Below are 20,741 nucleotides of genomic sequence, written 5' to 3' on the forward strand. Positions count from 1 at the left end.
TAGAAATTAGCGTTAGATCTGTATAAAATCCATAAAATGCATTGAAGTCTATGGAGAGTCCCCACAATTATATAAAAACAAGTTTGTGTATGTTTGTGTTTCAAACTTGCCATACTTTGGGAACAAAATAGAAAACTTCATATTTTAAAAGGGATCCAACTTTCACAATTGGCCCATAGACTTACATTGTAAGTGCACTTCTTCGATTTTGTTTTGCCTCTGTACACTAAGGGATGAGTTTTGTGCGGCAATTGCTTTTGATAGAGCTTACATTTTATTGAACCTCGATATGAACTTTTAAGGTTATGGTTTGTAGTTATGAATAACTTCATTTAAAAGTAATAGAAGTCTATGATGTGATAGAAAACTAGATAAATGTGTATGTTTGTTTGTGTGCGCCCCTGTAGAGTCTCTCTGGGTGTCTCACAATCAGCATGTCTCAGTTTAGCGAACAGCTCTGGCTCTGGAACAGGCCTGTGCCAGGACTATCTCCTATGTTCTGGGCTCTACATGTTCTACTCCCTCCTATGGAGCTCATACAGTAGCAGGGAAATATTTAGAGATGTTTTACCTCCACCCAACCCTCTATTGTTTTATGAAACGTACATCCGCACAGGCGCACACACACACAACCACACAAAAAACCCCTCCAGAGAGTATGTACATCTGTCACAGCACTAGTAGCCATGATAATACACATCATAACTAACACACGACACGTGAACTATTCCTTTGGGAAGTCCATTTGGTGTTAGAACAGACTTTAGCTGTAACGATCAGCCATTAACACATTTGCACACACATACAATTACCTACTAACTGTGTGTGCGAGGGTCTTTTGGTGTAATCTGCTCAGTAGACTGACTGAGATTAGCCTCAGTACAACACACTAATGTCTCAGTCTATATCAGATCAAATATCCTTACCTTCTGTCACAGCATACTCTGTGTGTGTGGTAGGTTTTGGGTACATGTGTTTATGTCTAACCACATGTTCACATAAGAGTGCATGTTTAGACACACTTGACTGAAATGTTTCTTGTGATCATTAAAACGGGTTCATCTTAAAGTGGTCATGAAATGCTCCTTTTTATAGTTTCATTATCTTCCCTAAGTTCATCTGATAATGTTAGTAACGTTTTTTTTTCACCAAAACAGTCATAATTTTGTAATATATGATAATTTTCCACCCTGACTTTGACCATCTTTCTGAAAAGCTTGATTTTTGCCTCAGCTCCTCCTTTAAACTTCAGTGCAAATGCCCTCTGTTATGATTGGCTAACAGCATGCAGCCCTTCAAATTCAGCCATTTTTTACACTCAATCGGAAGAGAATAAACAAGCACCAAAACATTTTACATCATGTGTAAACGGTTTACACATAGTGTACGTTCATCACATCGCATCCAGATATATTACACTATTCATCTCAAGCACAAATGTTAACACTCACACCCTGTCTACACCGGACGCTATAATCAATGATGCTGTCTACCATGGAAGTGTCTGTTGCGGCGCTTCACTCCAACAGTAAACAAAAAGGTGTCCCGTTCCATTTTGCGCTGGCGCTACTACTGCCAACAACACAAAGAAAAGTTTCAGAAAGTTTGTGTCAACGCGCCCGGTGTAGACAGCCTCAAGCCATTGCGTCGCATCAACGGATGCGTCTGGTGTAGACAGCGTGTCAGCATCATAAACAATCATGACATTTGAAATATTAATGAATGGAACTGTTTACTTACATTTTTGATTGGGTCCAATAGTGTTTTTAAATGACCCATATCCTTCAGTGACAATTCCTTGGCAAAGACTTGTTTTATGACTGCTTCACAAGACGCACACATCCAGTTTATCATCCTGCACTGAGGTGCACATCACCGGAAACAAATCAAAACGGTCAAAGACGTCCATCTAGTGCATGTTTATATACACCAACAATTGAAAATAGCGCTGATAAGCGAAAGAACAGTTTGTTGAGCAGTTTAAGCAACAAAACAACAGGAGCCACAGCAGCTGTAGGTTCTACTGGTTGTTTAGATCAGTGTTACTATCAGAAATTATTAATAATTATTTCTTTATTTATTAATTAATATTTAAATTAAATAATAGAATCTAACTCATTAAAACCTCATACGTGGCACCAGTAAATGTAGTGCGCTACATTCAAGAGTGGGTTTGGTTATTAGCAATAATTAATAATTATCAAAGATAATTATCAATTATTAAAATCAATAGAACATTGATTTGAATCAATGTTATCTCTTTTAATCCTTCTCATCAACAATCAAAGATAACCATCAAATTCAATAGAATATTAATTATTATCAAAGATAATCATTAATTATTAAAATCAATGGAACATTGATTAGAATTAACACTAGCTTATTGATCCTTCAAATTCAACAATCATCAAAGATAATTATCAATTATCAAAATCAATAGAATATTAATAAGGATTAATATCGCCAGGGCACCACCCTGGAATCAGGGACTAATAACCAGACAGTATAACAGTCTCAATATTAGATTGTTCTCTTAAGAAAATCGACATTCAAAAGGAAACAATGAAGGCAGTGTGCTGGTCTCACCCGTGATGGTGGAAATACACAACAGTCCAATGTGTTTGGACTACAACACGGCAGATCTCATTCGTGATAGCAGTACATTACAGTAATACCTTGAGTATTATTAGCAGCAGTGCGGTCCGTAAACTGTACAAGCAATAACCTTGATACACAAGAATAACACACTATAATATTCTATCTCTGCCCAGACGTAAACCTCTTACTTGAATCGTATGAGGACGCAGGTAGAATTTGTGTTCATCCGTCCTTTAAATCCGACTCGGTCCCTCGAGGCTCGGGTGATGACGGGAGGCCATTTCCTCACTCTGTCAGCGGGCAGTACGGCTGCTGATTCTCGGCGGGCTGGTGGAGAAATCAGCAACGTCGACTTGATTGAAGAGGGAAGAGAAATCTTTTTTTCTTCACTTCTGCAGGCAAACGGATGAAGATGCGGATTGCTCAGCAGTCTCCTTCGGATCCGTTAGTGTTCGGTGGAACACAGAGTAATCTCAACTCGTCCAGCGAGATGGAGATTGTATGGCCACAGTTTCAAGTCGGATGTTACTTCCTTGTGCCACGAGGCTACACCTGAGAGCAGCGATGAGCTGCATCTACACACGGCAAGCAAAGTTGCTGGAAGCAATGCCCGGAAGGATCTCAGAGTTATTTCTACTCCCGATGAAGTCATGGTTGAGGGCTGTTCTGTTGTGTGCCTCATCCAATAGGAGTTGAGAGTTCGATCCTTTAGTGAGCAAGGCTTCATGGGATTTGTAGTCTGTTTTGGACTCCCTTTGTTTGATTTTGGCGCAAATTTATCAGTAAGATTTATGACTTTGTGTGTGGGCCTCAGTCAGGTTTTACGACTGTGTTAGGTCTGCCTTTGTCTTCTATCTGAATACACGAGGCCCAACAAGCTGATGAAATGCATGTTCTCTTCGGAGTTGAAACTTGACACCACGCCTTTTAAAAGCGTGCCAGAGAGATGACAACAGTCAGATACGTCTGTGTACTACTTGCGTGTTACAAAAATAATTCAAAATAGTCAAGATGGGTCCCCTTTCATGTTCAGGAGTAGTTAGCCCACAGACAGTAGGCCATTTGTCCTTTTCTCTGTTTCTGTTTACGAGCCAAGTGAACACCAGTGGGCGGGGCCACGGAAGCAATGATTTTAAAATAGGCGATGATGTTGTTGCTGTAGAGACCGTCTTGAATGAATGAGTACCCGAAGTGATGTTATGAAGTCGCGGAAGTAGAGAATGGGGCGATTTGGCATCTTGGTTTCAGTAAATGCTTTTATTGCTTTGGGGAGTACGTTTTGAGTTCTGGAATTTACAGTATGTTTTTATAGTAGAATGACCTCTTATATGTCAAAATATCAAGGAAAATTTTATTCCTCATGATATGACCCCTTTAAGGCTAATGCTAAAATGGTTGATGTTAGTTTTGTCGACATATATAAATTGTTCCTACATATACATTTCTTTACAATGCCAAAAATGTAATGAAAAAAAATACTGTTGGATTTACTATTTTGTTTTATATGGAAAGAAGTAATAATAAAGAACGAGTAGTTGTGTCCAAACCTTTGACTGGTAGTGTAATTGAAAATAGTTTGTGCGTATGTGTTTGACTGTGTCAGTGTGTTATGTGTCTAAAGTCCACCAGACAATGTTAACTAGGATGCAGAGAAATCTATGTCAAATAACCCTTTCTTTTGCTTTCTCTATTTTTGTCTGTCTTACACTATTGTTTCCACCTCAAGCTCTTCTGTTTTCAATCATTCCCTTTCCTCTTTAGGGACTTATTCTATCTTTCTAGCTTCATTCTTTAACCTTTCCCTCTTTTCTTCTCCGGTGAAAGAGAGGGAGGCTGTCACAGAGATCTCTTCTATTTGATTGACAGACTGTGGACTCCACTTAGAGATGTGGGCCCTGTTTACACCTGGCATTAAGATGTGTTTTGGGTGATCCGATCACAAATGGACAATCGAGATATGTCGGCGTTTACACCTGGTCATAATATATGTCTTTTTTGACCACTTGTGTTCAGATTTTGAAAGGAGGGTCTCATGATTGCATGACGACATACATCAGTCATTATATCTGTGTATTACTGCATGATAATTAAGTGCAAAAAAGTAGAAGAATATAAAAATTTTCTCAGTTATTTTAGTGGAGTTCCTGAATTAACTGAGCTCCAGATATGCCTGCTTCTCATCTGCATCACTGCATATTGATATCAGGCATTCTGAAGTAGTCCCATCAAGCTCTTGTGCATGTACAGGTGCATCTCAATAAATTAGAATGTCCTGGAAAAGTTCGTTTATTTCAGTAATTCAACTCAAATTGTGAAACTCGTGTATTAAATAAATTCAATGCACACAGACTGAAGTAGTTTAAGTCTTTGGTTCTTTTAATTGTGATGATTTTGGCTCACATTTAACAAAAACCCACCAATTCACTATCTCACAAAATTAGAATACATCATAAGAAATAAAAAAAACATTTTTAGTGAATTGTTGGCCTTCTGGAAAGTATGTTAATTTACTGTACATGTACTCAATACTTGGTAGGGGCTCCTTTTGCTTTAATTACTGCCTCAATTCAGTGTGGCATGGAGGTGATCAGTTTGTGGCACTGCTGAGGTGGTATGGAAGCCCAGGTTTCTTTGACAGTGGCCTTCAACTCATCTGCATTTTTTGGTCTCTTGTTTCTCATTTTCCTCTTGACAATACCCCATAGATTCTCTATGGGGTTCAGGTCTGGTGAGTTTGCTGGCCAGTCAAGCACACCAACACCATGGTCATTTAACCAACTTTTGGTGCTTTTGGCAGTGTGGGCAGGTGCCAAATCCTGCTGGAAAATGAAATCAGCATCTTTAAAAAGCTGGTCAGCAGAAGGAAGCATGAAGTGCTCCAAAATGTCTTGGTAAACGGGTGCAGTGACTTTGGTTTTCAAAAAACACAATGGACCAACACCAGCAGATGACATTGCACCTCAAATCATCACAGACTGTGGAAACTTAACACTGGACTTCAAGCAACTTGGGCTATGAGCTTCTCCACCCTTCCTCCAGACTCTAGGACCTTGGTTTCCAAATGAAATACAAAACTTGCTCTCATCTGAAAAGAGGACTTTGGAACACTGGGCAACAGTCCAGTTCTTCTTCTCCTTAGCCCAGGTAAGACACCTCTGACGTTGTCTGTGGTTCAGGAGTGGCTTAACAAGAGGAATACGACAACTGTAGCCAAATTCCTTGACACGTCTGTGTGTGGTGGCTCTTGATGCCTTGACCCCAGCCTCAGTCCATTCCTTGTGAAGTTCACCCAAATTCTTGAATCGATTTTGCTTGACAATCGTAAGGCTGCGGTTCTCTTGGTTGGTTGTGCATCTTTTTCTTCCACACTTTTTCCTTCCACTCAACTTTCTGTTAACATGCTTGGATACAGCACTCTGTGAACAGCCAGCTTCTTTGGCAATGAATGTTTGTGGCTTACCCTCCTTGTGAAGGGTGTCAATGATTGTCTTCTGGACAACTGTCAGATCAGCAGTCTTCCCCATGATTGTGTAGCCTAGTGAACCAAACTGAGAGACCATTTTGAAGGCTCAGGAAACCTTTGCAGGTGTTTTGAGTTGATTAGCTGATTGGCATGTCACCATATTCTAATTTTGTGAGATAGTGAATTGGTGGGTTTTTGTTAAATGTGAGCCAAAATCATCACAATTAAAAGAACCAAAGACTTAAACTACTTCAGTCTGTGTGCATTGAATTTATTTAATACACGAGTTTCACAATTTGAGTTGAATTACTGAAATAAATGAACTTTTCCACGACATTCTAATTTATTGAGATGCACCTGTACATGTATTAGCTGTTTCAAATTTTCCATTCAGACTGTTATTTCTTTTTAAATCCACACGTAACCAGCCAAGTTTAAACTCTTGTTTTTGTTTTTTGCATCAGTTGATTGACAGGTGAGTACTGTAGGTGGTGCTTCGGTGCTGTTCGAATGCATTCGATTGGATAAGCATTTATACTACAAGCCCAATGTGGTCACATGCAAAAATGGTTCAAGTGGACAAATATAGAAATATTTTGGTCCCTGTTTACACTTTTTTGCGTCATGCCATTTCAAATGGATCACTCACAATGCATCTTTATAACATGCGTATACGAGGCTTAGACACATTCACTGTCTTTACAAAATCTTGTGTGTCTACCTAGACAGCATTTGTAGCAAATTGTAGGCATTGTTATTATGCTGCTTTCTGAAGGTTCTAGGTCCAAATTGTAAGGCATCTTCGCATGTATCCTTCACAATTTTCAATGAGGGCAGTGAAAAAAAATAATCCAAGATGGCAGACAAGTCGAGAGAAATGTCGACTTTAAATGTGCTTATATTTCCATTGAATACCAAAAGGCATTAATAAAAAGGCAAAAATAGTTCAAGTAATCTAGAAATGTAGATAAAATATCACTATTTTAGCCAATATTTGTGTGTACTGTGTATTATTATTACTGGCTTTTTAGAATCTCATTGTTAGCTAAGCAACATGCTAACGTCAAACACTTTAAGAATCTATTAATCAATCCTTCATGTGAGGAACGCTAATTGAGTGGTGAATAGCAATCACCTAATCACTGCCACGTACCAGCAGACTATACATATTCCACTTAAACACTGTGCTAAACCCATGTGATTATTTATTTGGAGCTAGATTTACACTAGGGGTGTAAATCAGACGTTTCATCACAATATGATCTTGAATCGATTCTCTTGGCCTGCGATCTGATATTTGCTGATACTTCAAAGTCTGCCGCGATATGATTCAATTCAGGGGCCTGCGATTGATATTCCGATATTATATGCCTATTTTACACAATCAATTAATTTTTTATTTATTTATTTTTTGCCCTCAAATGCAACCAAAATAGAATTTGATTATTTTATTCAGCTCTCTGTATACACATTGTGACATCCACAACAAAATAAGGTACTTCCGCTCTGCGTTTGTCACGAGAGCTCACATTTTAAGGAGTGCCCAGTTGATGCGCTCGCACGGATCCTGTCAATGGAGCTCGCATTTCACGGGAAGCCCGGTTGATGCGTGCGCACGCCGTGCAGATAGCAGAGCACAATTTGGCTTCAAAGACATCATTCCGTGTCCCACATGAAAAGCATATTTAGCGCTCAAAAAGTCAAATGAATGTAGTAAGGCTGCTTCATCGCCTGATGGATATGCATACGGACGTGGCTGACATGAGAGTATTAAAATAAAAAAATATATATTTTATTGATATTTACGCATTGCATCGATAAAAATGAACTTTTGTACTTTGATTGATTTTCACAGTACAACCACAAATCGGCACTTACAACCTCTCAAATCTGGCACTGCAACTTTAAATCTTCACACCTTGACTTTTGCAACTACTTTTGCAAAGAACCTGTAGCAAAACTCACTTGTGCACTTGTAAAATCCTGATGCGAGAGAGCAAGACCAGTGTTCGGCGGGGGAGGGGAGGGGTCAGTGAAGTCATTTTATTGGTTGATGCCTAGCCAATGAATGCCACCAGTGTGGATCGTGTTAACTGGGTATGTACGCGTGAATGTGAATAATTTCACTTGCCTTTTCAGCAGATTCGTTCAATGTGAATTGCCAAGGAGCAAAGAAAAGACGTTTTGCACATAATAAAAACGGGTATCATTATCAACCCGCTTTGTTTCATTGATGTCTGTTCTAATGAATTTGACACAGTTTCAGAGTGATTTTAACGGTTTCACAGGGTAACATGGTTACCTATGTTAACGTTGGACATTGGTTTGAATGAGAACTGGCGATTACACTTGTCGGAGCAGTAAATGGCAAGTAGGGATGTGCGAGACTAGTCGACTAGTCAACTAAACGGTTCTGATGCTGCTAGTCGACACTGGAATTACTAGTCAGTTAATATTTCCCCCATTAAACTGATCATCATTTTTACACATTTAAGTTTGGCTTTATATTTTTACAGAGGCTGTGCTTAAATTACTGTCATATTAATGTTACATATTTGAAATAGAATTAATATTACAAATATTATTTTAAAAAGAGGATATCTGGAGCAGATACAAAGTTTAATTTCACCTCAGGCTAAGTATGCTTCTTCCCTCTCTCACTCGTGGCACGCGCAGGAATATGTCCTCTCTCTAGACAAGCAAACTCAGCAAAGTAGTTATGAAATCACTTCGGTGGGGATGTGGGAATCGGATTTCCAAACATTTGAAAGTCCCTATGGATGTTTTCACATTTGACTCTTCTTTACATCTGTGCATGCTTGTACTTTTATTTTTCTGCTGTGCAGGCTTTTTCAATCAGAGGATAGCCACCTCAGGTGAGTCAAGTGCCGTCTTTCACTGGACCATGTCGACGTGTTAATTTTGCTCATCAAAACATTTATTCTTTTGAGTAAGTAGCCTAGAAAATTACTTTTTATTTTCAACAAGGTGCCGACTGCTTAACGGGTTAAACTATCTTTTATTCTGTGTGCACGTCATGTTTAGAATACATTAGGTTTATTGTAGGCTACATCACAGGCCTGTTTTTTCTATCCTGAGGCTACTTTTTTTCTTTTACATCATAACTGTTATTGGTTAACATTCTTTACCGAACAGCTGTCATATTAGATCAATGGCTAATGCACAACTGCACGTTGTGAAATACGCACAACTTTTCAGCGCATTTTTTTTCTCTTGTAGATTTGGCTTAGCCTACCTGTTAATTATTTTCAACAATGTCCTGACTGTTTTAATATGTTAAGTAACTTTCACGTGGTGATTTCCATTTAGAACAGGCTGGGTTTCTTTATTGGTCCTGTACTACTCATTCAATTGTTTTCAATAAAAATGCCTGTTAAATATTTACTAACGTTGATTGAGTGAATGCGTGTCATGTTCTATATTTAATGTACAATGATCATAATGCAAGGCAAGCATGTAGCTGATAAATGCCCCTTTTCAGTGGAGTTAGCTTCGAATTTGGAATAGATTAAGTATTTTAAATGGGTCGCATAAACACATTTCTTTGACTGTTTTCTGAAGGTTGGTTTAAAGATGATCTTTCAGAAAAGCGCATTTTTATTTATTTATTTATTGGTGTGGACAGCAAGTACAAATGCCAAATTGACCAATGGGTGAGAATAAATGAGAATAAACTCTGAGAAAGCATGAGAAATTTCTTCAGACACGTAAGAATTCTGTTTGTTTGACAAAATCATACGATTTTCAATCTTAAATTGGTTTGCCAATTACACTGGTGGCCAAAAGTTTGGAATAATGTACAGATTTTGCTATTTTGGAAGGAAATTGGTACTTTAATTCACCAAAGTGGCATTCAGCTGATCACAAAGTATAGTCAGGACATTACTGATATAAAAAACAGCACCATCATTATTTGAAAAAAGTCATTTTTGATCAAATCTAGACAGGCCCCATTTCCAGCAGCCATCACTCCAACACCTTATCCTTGAGTAATCATGCTAAATTGCTAAGTTGGTACTAGAAAATCACTTGCCATTATATCAAACACTGCTGAAAGCTATTTTGTTCGTTAAATGAAGCTTAACATTGTCTTTGTGTTTGTTTTTGAGTTGCCACCATATGCAATTGACTGGCATGTCTTAAGGTCAATATGAGGTCAAAAATGGCAAAAAAGAAACAGCTTTCTCTAGAAACACGTCAGTCAATCATTGTTTTGAGGAATGAAGGCTATACAATGCTTGAAATTGCCAAAAAAAACTCAAGATTTCATACAAAGGTGTGCACTACAGTCTTCAAAGACAAAGGACAACTGCCTCTAACAAGGACAGAATGAGATGTGGAAGGCCCAGATGTACAACTAAACTAGAGGATAAGTACATCAGAGTCTCTAGTTTGAGAAATAGACGCCTCACATGTCCTCAGCTGACAGCTTCATTGAATTCTACCCGCTCAACACCAGTTTCATGTACAACAGTAAAGAGAAGACTCAGGGGTGCAGGCCTTATGGGAAGAATTGCAAAGAATAAGCCACTTTTGAAACAGAAAAACAAAAAGAAAAGGTTAGAGTGGGCAAAGAAACACAGACATTGGACAACAGATAATTGGAAAAGAATGTTATGGATCTTAACCCCATTGAGCTTTTGTGGGATCAGCTAGACTGTAAGGTGTGTGAGAAGTGCCCGACAAGACAGCCACATCTATGGCAAGTGCTACAGGAAGTGTGGGGTGAAATGTCACCTGAGTATCTGGACAAACTGACAGCTAGAATGCCAAGGATCTGCAAAGCTGTCATTGCTGCACGTGGAGGATTTTTTGATGAGAACTCTTTGAAGTAGTTTAAGTTCTGAAATTTTTTTTTTTTTTTAATTGTAATAGTAATTTTTCACATTATTAATGTTCTGACTATATATTGTGATCAATTGAATGCCACTTTGGTGAATAAGAGTACCAATTTCTTTCCATAAGAGCAAAATCTGCACATTATTCCAAACTTTTGGCCGCCAGTGTATAAAAAGCCTCTTAACTATGTATGGAAAACGTAGTTCATATTTTTTTTTATTTTTATTTTTATTATTTTTTTTTTTTTCAGTAATTCAAACATTCTCAGAAAATTCAGTTGATTAAACTGTAAATACTGGCTGTCAGATTCAGTTACCATTTTTATTTATTTATTTAAAACAATTGTATAAATTGTTTGTCTGTGTGTGTGTTTTACAAAATAGTTTTCAATATATCTGTTAAAATACATCAAAATCTGCAGCAAATCTACAAATACATCCTGTCTGACCTGGATTTGAACTCGGTTTACTGAATGTACTGCCATTAAGCCTAACCACTGGACCAGCATCCCAGCTCTTTAGGATCTGTCACTTTGTTGATTTTAAGGTTAATCAAGTGATTATTCATTTAAAAAAAAAATAAAGGCAATTGAAAGTATATTATTTACACATATCAGCCTATGATGCTTTAATGTGGCAAATAAAATAATTCTAAAACTTGCGATTTACTGCTCTGACAAGTGTAATCGGCAGTTCTTATTCAAACCAATGTCCCACGTTAACATAGGTAACCATGCTACCCTGTGAAACGGTTAAAATCACTCTTAAACTGTGTCAAGTTCATTAGAACAGATGAGGATGCTTACAGAGTTGGGGATAAAGTCTTGTACAATCAGGCCAGGAACACACTGAATAAGGAAATCAGAGTGGCTAAAAGAAGATACTCTGAGAAGCTGAAAAACAAGTTTTCAGCTAATGACCCTGCATCAGTGTGGTGTGGCACAAAACAACTTACGAATTACAGGACTCCTACCCCCAACCCTGTGGTGGACCAACAACTGGCTGACGACCTGAATGAGCGAAAATGGATTAAAGTACAAAAGTTAATGTGTAATACGAGATTGTGTATTTAGTTGTATTTATGTGAATGCCATTTTACACCTTTGTGACTACTTGTCTGCAGTTGTGAATTAAAAACACAAGCTTTGAATTATTGTCTGTGAGTGCAGATTGTAGCATTCAACTTAAGATTTTTATTTTACAAGTTTTCTCATCGGTGCTGTGAGTGTAAATTTCAACTTACGAGTATACATATTTATTGTACAAGTTCTCAAATCCAAATATGGAAGCTCTCGAGTTTTGCTAGTGATTTACCTTCATACTCGTGAAGCTTAACCGAAGTGTTGGATTATAGATAAAAGTACTTAAATATTGATCTTTTTTCACACCAAAAGTGATCGTATCGCTTTAGAAAAAAATAATTTAACTGCTGGAGTCGCATCGATGACATTTATGTTGACTGTCTGTGATTTTTGGAACTTCAAAAGAGAAATCTCCATTCATTTGCATTTTAAAAGACCTACTGAGCTAAGATATTTTTCAGTTTGTCTTCAGATGTGTTCTGGTGAAGAAAGAAAGTCATATATACCTGGGATATCATGAGGGTGAGTAAATAATGAGACAATTTTCATTTTTGGGTGAACTATCCCTGACAATAGTGAAAGTAAATTATTTTTTTTTGAGTGTGTAAATTTGTGTCGCACCAGGTTTGACGTAAATGAAGCCAAACGCAACTGGTTCCTGAATGTTCCATAATCAATCGTAACTCACAATATTTGAATATACACAAGCACAAATCAGATTTGAGAGATACGGCAAAGTCGCATTGCGCCAGTTTGACGTTAGTGATGCCAGACGCATTTGGTTCTCACGTCTTGTAACCGTTCATGATGTGCCAAGTTTGAATATGCACATGTGCAAATGAGAATTGTGAGTATGGCTTAAATTTTGGTCTGTTCCTCACACAAAGCTACAGTATCATATGGCTTTAGAATAATTGGAATATAGTGCATGACTCGTATGGACTACTTTCATGGTACTTTATTCTCGTTTTTGGAGCCTGGCATTGCCTTTCTCCAAATAAGTAATACAGGTTTGAAAACAGCACGAGTGTGAGTAAATAATTATGCAACTTCTATTTTTTGGTGAACTATTACTTTGAATTTAGTTCAGCTTAAACTTTGTCCAAGCTTTGCTTGCCTTATTTGATATGATTTGGTGCTGTGGTTAGGTGGTGTTGTTTGTTGTTTGTTATTGTAGGTTCATTTTTTTTGTATTTTCTACTCTCCTGGGCAGAAAGATAAGAAGGTAAAAAGAGTTCAACCAAATAATGGAGGAGTTGGACACAAAGGATTGTCCAGCTGGAGAGGTGTGTGTGTGGGCAGAGGGAAAGGCAGCAGGGGTCTGTGGTTTATCAGATCAGTTGTGGGCTGATATGGGATCAGTGCCCTGTTCACATCTTACCCCAGCAACTCTAGTGCTTGTTTAAGCCCTGTGCATGTGATACGTCAAGACCAACCCCCCCCCCCCCCCCCCCACACACACACACACATTGCTCACTCACTGCATTTGCACACCGGCAGCATGTGGAGGCAACAGTGCTTTTCCTCCTCTTCTAAAATCCCTAGTTCTTTGCAGGGATGAACAGCTTCTGTTCTCTGCTGTGTATCAAATACAGGTAGGACAGAAAAAGCTCCTGCTTGTTTATCGGGTTGACGTCCAAAACTTCAGCTTCTTGTAACTTTAGAACAGTCGCTGTCTGTACCTATCTCTATCTGTTTGTTTCTTATCTAGATTGTTTTTTCTTAGAAACAGTCTTCCCTGCTTATCGGGTCTTTAGCAAACTAAAGGAAAGTGGTAAAACCAGTTTAATGAGTCTTAGACTTAAAGCAACTGCCTGTAATTCATCCTGACAGTCATGTTTTGTGGGGGAATTTTTCATTGAAATGTTTTTTTTTGTTTTTTTTACATCAAGACTTTAGGTTAAAATTTATAATGAAGCAAATGGGAAAGTGCTGTAACTGGTCAAGTTTTTCACATTTTTTAATTGCTTTTACCTTCACTAGTTCATTTGAAATAGTCAAGCAGTGTAACAAATTGTTTAAAGAACAAATAATACATGTAGTCTGTAACTTAATATGAGGTCATTGTAACATAATAACTATAAATGAATTAGCAAAATGTTGTTTAAATTGTTTTATATGGAGTATAGCATGTCACATTGCAGAATATGTCAACTTTCCATAAGTTTTTTATGTCAACTTGTTTAACTTGTGATCTGCTGTGCTGTCTTTATACACAGCCTTTATATGGGCTGGTTGGCATAAAGATATATTCTAAGCAAAGCTTGAAATTTACACAGATAGAAATGTTTCACACTTAGTTTTAGGAGTATATTAAGAGTGTGTGCATCTAAGTACAAGTAAAAATGTGTTATCAAAAAGAGTGTTTCAAGTGTGGAGCTGGAATCTGTGTTTGGAATGTTTGATTTGCTCTTTGGAAAGAGGGTTCAAAGTTCACCTTGATCCTGTCATACATCTCCAGTGGCATCTATGTTTACTCTGGTGGGGATTGTTCCTCAAACCACACCTGATGACAACATTAAAGCAGGGCTGATGTATTTTACACTTGCCACTATGTCACTGTCTCTCTTTCTCTATCTGCCTCTCTCAGGAGGTGCTTCCAGACAGCTCATTTCTACGTTGAGGACAGTAGCTCTCCCAGAGTCGTGCCCAACGAGAGTATACCTGTTATCCCCATCCCAGGTAGGCATCATCTATCACAGTGATTCCCAAGCAAGGGTACACACACCCCAGGGGGTTCTTAAAGGGATAGATCACCCAAAAATGAAAAATCTGTCATTGTTTACTTATCCTTTTGTTGTTTGACTTATGACTTTCTGTCTTCTGTGGAACACTCTTTTCAGTATAATAGCAGTGGAGAGTGATCCTGCTTTCAAACTTCAGAAAGGATGCAAAAATAGTATAAAAGTCATCCAAAGCAACTTGCATTGTAGAGCGCCGCAGCAAAAATAACAATTTGCATGCAAGCCAGTGTGAACAAGATTTTCTTGTTATGGATGTCAAGAAAACTGAAAAATTACTTTAGTATCGGATTGTTTCATTCCAAAACCTAATGTATGCCTTCATGATTTTTGCATCCTATTTAAGGAAAGAAAACAAAATAATGTGTGCAAGTTTTATACATTTGAGTAAATGAAATTTGCAGCAGAATATATGTGCTACTGGGTTAGTCTGTTTGTTACCTTTATTGATAGTATAGAAGTGACTGAAAATGGTAAGTAAAAATAGTAATGATAAGGCTAAATTACAACCATTATAGTTAAAAGGAACACGTTTTTGGTTTGGTCTGGATGAAGGGTACTTGAGCTCTGCTGATGGGTCTATGGGAACACATAAAAAAGGTTGGGAAACACTGAACAAATATTATTTAATATTATGTTATTCTGTGTGATTAGCGTAATGATCCTTGAATGTAAAAATCCATGGCTGCATTGATTTTGACATGAAGTGGCCACTTTGAAGTGGCTCAGAAATTTTCAGCTGCTAAAACAGGGAGGAAGACCAGCTGTACTCACAAACACAGCTCAAAGCTGTAGCACCACCTTGTGTTGGTTTCTACAGTAGTTTTTCTCATATTTAGTGGTGCTTGCTAAGAAAAGCATCACTATTACGATTGCTCATATTTGAGGTAAGGATTTGAGCAACACGTAAGTCATTCTGCACCATTTGTGCTATGGACTTAAAGCATACCTCAAATCATCTGTTTCTACTTTTCTAAGTGACTTACGATTTTCGCCCGGCGGACGATAAAATGAATGAAAAAAATCTCATAGGCCTGAGCTATATCTAGGGACCAGAATATTATATAGACTTGAGGTGGGCTTTTATGACTTGGGACACTAAGCAAGAACTCAGAACCATAGCAACCACTTGGCTGCAACTAACGATTATTTTGATAATCGACTAATCTAACGATTATTAGAACAATTATTCGACTATTCTGGCGATTACTGCAATGATTAATCATTAGCTCTTAACTGACAATTCAGCATGTACCTTGACTTAAAAGGTTGTAATAAATGTGATTACTAATAATAAAGACAAAATCATCTTTTAAAAATACCTCTAAATGACATTCATTGAATTAAAGGAAAAAAAAATACTTTTTATTAAGTTTAATTCAGAAACATTTTTTAATCAACTGTTTTGTCTTGTTTTCCATTTAAAAATATTTAAAAAAAAATTATATTTACAAGATGAAACAAGATACATTTACCTGATAAACAACATATAATATATTTAGACTTGCCTTCAGAGAATGTACCTTGAGTGTATATTTATATAAGTGTATTTTGTATAGAATTGTATTTTTTCACTTGTTTATTCTTCTGCGAGTGCAGTAAAGTCAAAATATATATTCAATATACATTCTCTGAAAGCAAGTCTAAATATCTTATATGTTGCTTCAGGTAAATGTATCTTGTTTTAAGGATTTTTAGATATTTTAAATATTTAAATATTTAATATATTCAACATTCTCAGACAACAATTTTTTCTTCTGCAGTATAGCTCCTAAAGTAAATGTACTTTATTTTAAAGGAGTTTTTGATATTCATATTGGAAAACAATCCAAAACAACAACTTTTAATCTCTTTGAACTTTATCTCTGATGCAGTGCTCCTCTCGCACGACATCATTAGTTTCATATCTGATCTCATGTTACGTTAAATTAGATCAAACGACTATTCGACAATGGAAATTTTTGTCAACAATTTTTTATTGTCAGCGTTGTCGATAATGTTGACTAATCATTTCAGCCCTACCCAGAACACCCTAGCAACTAAATAGCAATGGGCTAAAAACCACTCTTAGCACCTTAGTATCTGCATAGCCATGGCACAGCATCTGTCCACAACACCCTAACATCGTGGTGGTGAGTTTTGTACAAATGCCACAGTTCTTCTGCAGAAAATTCCTGTTTACTGGAAACTGAATTTAACAAGTGTGAGCTAAATTGAAGAGTTTGTTTAATATAGACACAGCAAATGTTTTGAGAGAGCTGTTTGAGGAAATGTGGTCTTGGTTAAGACACACACACACGCACACTTTTACTTGCATACACATTAGCCAGGAAAAGAGCCAAAAATGAAAATGTATATAAATGCAAATAATTAGCAAAGAGTGCAGTGGTGCAGAAGTGGATAGTATATGATTGTCAAGGGTCTGAAGGTTTCAGGTGCTATTTACTAGGTGTAGTAGAACCTGCCCTTGTCATTTCGGGCGAGATCTGTGTAGCTTAAAGGGATAGTTCACCCAAAAATGAAAATCCTTTCATTATTTACTCACCCTCAAATGAAGATTTTTAGAAGATTTTTAGAAGAATGTCTCAGCTCTGTATGTCCATACAATGCAACTGAATGGTGGCCAGAACTTTGAAGCGTCAAAAAGCACATAGACAGCATAAAAGTAATATCTGACTCCATACAACTTCAGTGTTTTAATTTATGTCTTCAGAAGTGATATGATAGGTGTGGGTGAGAAACAGATCAATATTTAAGTCCTTTTTTACTATAAATCTCCACCTTTGTCCCGCCCGACCAGTAGGTGGCAATATGCATGAAGAATGTGAATCACCAAAAAACAAAAGAATAATGTAGAAGTGAAAATGGAAGAAAGTTAAAAGAATCGTTCACCCAAAAATTAAAACTCTCAATATTTACTCACCCTCATGCCATCCCAGATGTGTATGACTTTCTTTAATCTGCTTAACTCAAGTGAAGATGTTTAGAAGAATTTCTCAGCTCTTTTGATCCATACAATGCAAGTGAATGGGTGCCAAAATTATGAAGCTCCAAAAATCACATAAGTCAGCATAAAAGTAATCCATAAGACTCCAGTGGTTAAATTAATATCTTCAGAAGCGATATGATAGGTGTGAGTGAGAAACAGATCACTTTCACATTGTGTTATTGGTGATTCACATTCTTTATGCATACAGTGCCCTACTGGGCAGGAAGAAGAATTTCTGGCAAAAACAATTAAATATTGATCTGTTTCTAACCAACACATATCATATCATTTCTGAAAATATGGATTAAAACACTGGAGTTACATGGATTACTTTTATGATGCCTTAATGTGATTTTTGGAGTGTCAACATTTTGGCACCCATTCAATTGCATTGTATGGACATACAGAGCTGAAATATTCTTCTAAAAATCATAATTTGTGTTCTGCAGAAGAAAGAATGTCATACACATCTGGGATGGCATGAGGATGAGTAAATGATGTGAGAATTTTCACTTTTTTTAATGCAGGGAGAGCCTTTGATTTGCCTGTGTTTTCCCTTAAGCACATTATTGGAACCAATTTTCATGTTGTGCAGTGGGCACGCTTCACAATAATGGTGGCACAGTGCCCTCAATCCAATTTGGGTATCTGTTTGCCAGCTTGGCGAGGACTGGCCCCAGTATTTACATTTCAAATATGGCTGCTTTCCTGCTAAATAGGTTCTTCAGTTTCTGGGTGAATTTCCCAGTGTGTTTCTGGCATACTAACATCCCTGGGTGCCAAAATTTATTTGTTAGCTGTATTCAGTTGTAGGCGTTTAGGATAAAGGCAAAAGGTCCAAGGATTGCCTTTTATTAGAGTCAAAAGCTTGAAATAGTGTTTAGCTAAGGTCACTTTTTGTTTTAATTTGTATTTGTTATTATTTTTTCATGATTGAAGAAAGAATAATTATTATTGTATTTAAGACAATTATAGATATTACAGTTTTTTTATTTAAAATATTTTTTTCACAGACACTTTGTTCAAGTGGTGGGTTTTTCATATTTATTTATTTTTTATTGTTATTTAAGACAATTTGTACTATTGTATCTAATTGTTATAAAATAAAATAAGTATTTTTTTATGTTTAAATAATAAAAGAGGGACTGAATTACAGGTCTATTTTATTCTTACACAGGTTTTTCAGATTAACATTTTTTATTGATTGTACAGATTACAAAGAAAAACAAAACATATATACAACATTTAACTCTCACTAGTACCCCTCCTCCCCAATCACCAACCCCACCCTGACCCTCAACGAACATCCCTGTGGCCACATATAAGTATACACAAAAAAAAAGAAATATATATATATATATATATATATATATATATATATATCCCCGAGAGTCCCCCAAAAATGCCAAATAACTGCCCCATTTCCCATCAAACGAATCCCAGATCCCCAGCCTTCTACATGACACCTCCCCATCTCCGCACACCACTCCTGAAATGAGGGTCTCCAGCTGACTTCTATCCCCTAAAAACGATCTGTCTGCTTATCATGACACTGGTCAGGACCCAATGTTTTATGTGTTTATCCCCTATATTGATGACCGCCCCATCACCTAAAATACAGAGTCTGGGGCAAAATGAAATTTGAGTGCCCAATACGTCACACATAAAACTCTGAACCTTTAACCAAAATTCTTGGATCTTAACACACCACCAAAAAACTTGGGTTGTGTCTCCATCTTCTGATTGGCATCGCCAGCAGGTAGGTGTGTCTTTAAAACCAAGCCTGTACAATCTAGAGGTGGTCCAATAGAATCTATGTAAAATCTTGAATTGCATAAGGCGCACCCTTGCATCTCTAGATACAGACAACGTTTTTTAGAATCCTAGCCCACACTCCCTCCTCCAATACCAAGTTTAAATCTTTCTCCCATAATCTCTTGATAGAAGTTAAAGCTCCATCCCCCAGACTCTGAATTAGCAGGGAGTAATACACTGATGCCTCAAGACCTTTTCCAAAAGCAGTAATCACCACTCTCAGAGTATCTGCCAATTTATGGGGGTGTATGCTACTCCCAAAAATAGTACAGAGCAGGTGGCGCAGCTGTAAATACCTAAGGAACTGAGATCTGGAATCCCAAAATGTTCAACCAAATTTTCAAAGGATCTCAGCACTCCACTCTTATATATGTCACTGAGCATATTAACCTCCCTCACAATCCACTCTGACCAGTAGAAAGGGGACTTATTAATACATAATTTTGGGTTCGGCCATATACTCGAGGCAACATTAAAATAAATGTACGAATTAAACACACTGGACACTTTTGTCCATACCTAGTGCAAATGCGAGATAACGGTGTGTAACTTCTCTGATTAGTTTGATAGAAAGGCTTTGCAATGTCAAAATAGGGGCAAGAACTTCCTGTTCAATACAAAACCAGCGAGGGGCTCTCTCAGGTGGAAGTGATCAATGAGCCAAATGTCTGAGACCGAATGCATAATAATAGAACAAAATCTTGGGTAGGCCTAGCCCACCTTTGTCAATCGGCCTAAGTAACTAATTGAAATGTAATCTGGGACGCTTATCATTCCAAATGAAGGACTTTGCTATGCTATCTAATTGCTTGAAATAAGAGAGTGGGGACATCTACAGGGAGAGATTGTTGCAGGTAGTTGAATTTTGGAATACAATTTATTTTAATAACATTAACCTTCCCAATCATAGATAAATGTAATGAAGCACACCTGCCCACATCACTCGAAAAACTTTTTATTAAGGGATCAAAATTAACTCTAACTAAATCACACAAATTTGCTGGAAATAAAATGCCCAAATACTTAATGCCCTGTTTGGGCCACTGGAAGACGCCCGGCTGAAAAACCGTTGCTGGGCAGTACGCTGTCAGAGCCAAAGCTTTGGATTTAGACCAATTGACTCTGTATCCTTAGAAATTAGAAAAGGAATTAATAATTTTGTGGAGGCAAGGCATAGATCTAGTGTGGTCAGGG

At 37.3% G+C, this 20,741-nt stretch overlaps 1 protein-coding gene across 1 annotated transcript in view; it reads left to right on the forward strand.

Annotated features, from left to right (window-relative positions):
• Positions 1-20,741, forward strand: part of LOC127427632 (receptor-type tyrosine-protein phosphatase gamma-like) — a 375,831-nt gene that overhangs the window by 311,161 nt on the left and 43,929 nt on the right. Inside the window, exon 14 of the mRNA XM_051675308.1 lies at positions 14,593-14,684. Within this exon, the coding sequence (XP_051531268.1) occupies positions 14,593-14,684 (92 nt within the window). The remainder of the gene's footprint in view (positions 1-14,592; positions 14,685-20,741) is intronic.

Source organism: Myxocyprinus asiaticus, chromosome 37, assembly GCF_019703515.2.
Source record: "Myxocyprinus asiaticus isolate MX2 ecotype Aquarium Trade chromosome 37, UBuf_Myxa_2, whole genome shotgun sequence".
Classification (NCBI taxonomy): domain Eukaryota; kingdom Metazoa; phylum Chordata; class Actinopteri; order Cypriniformes; family Catostomidae; genus Myxocyprinus; species Myxocyprinus asiaticus.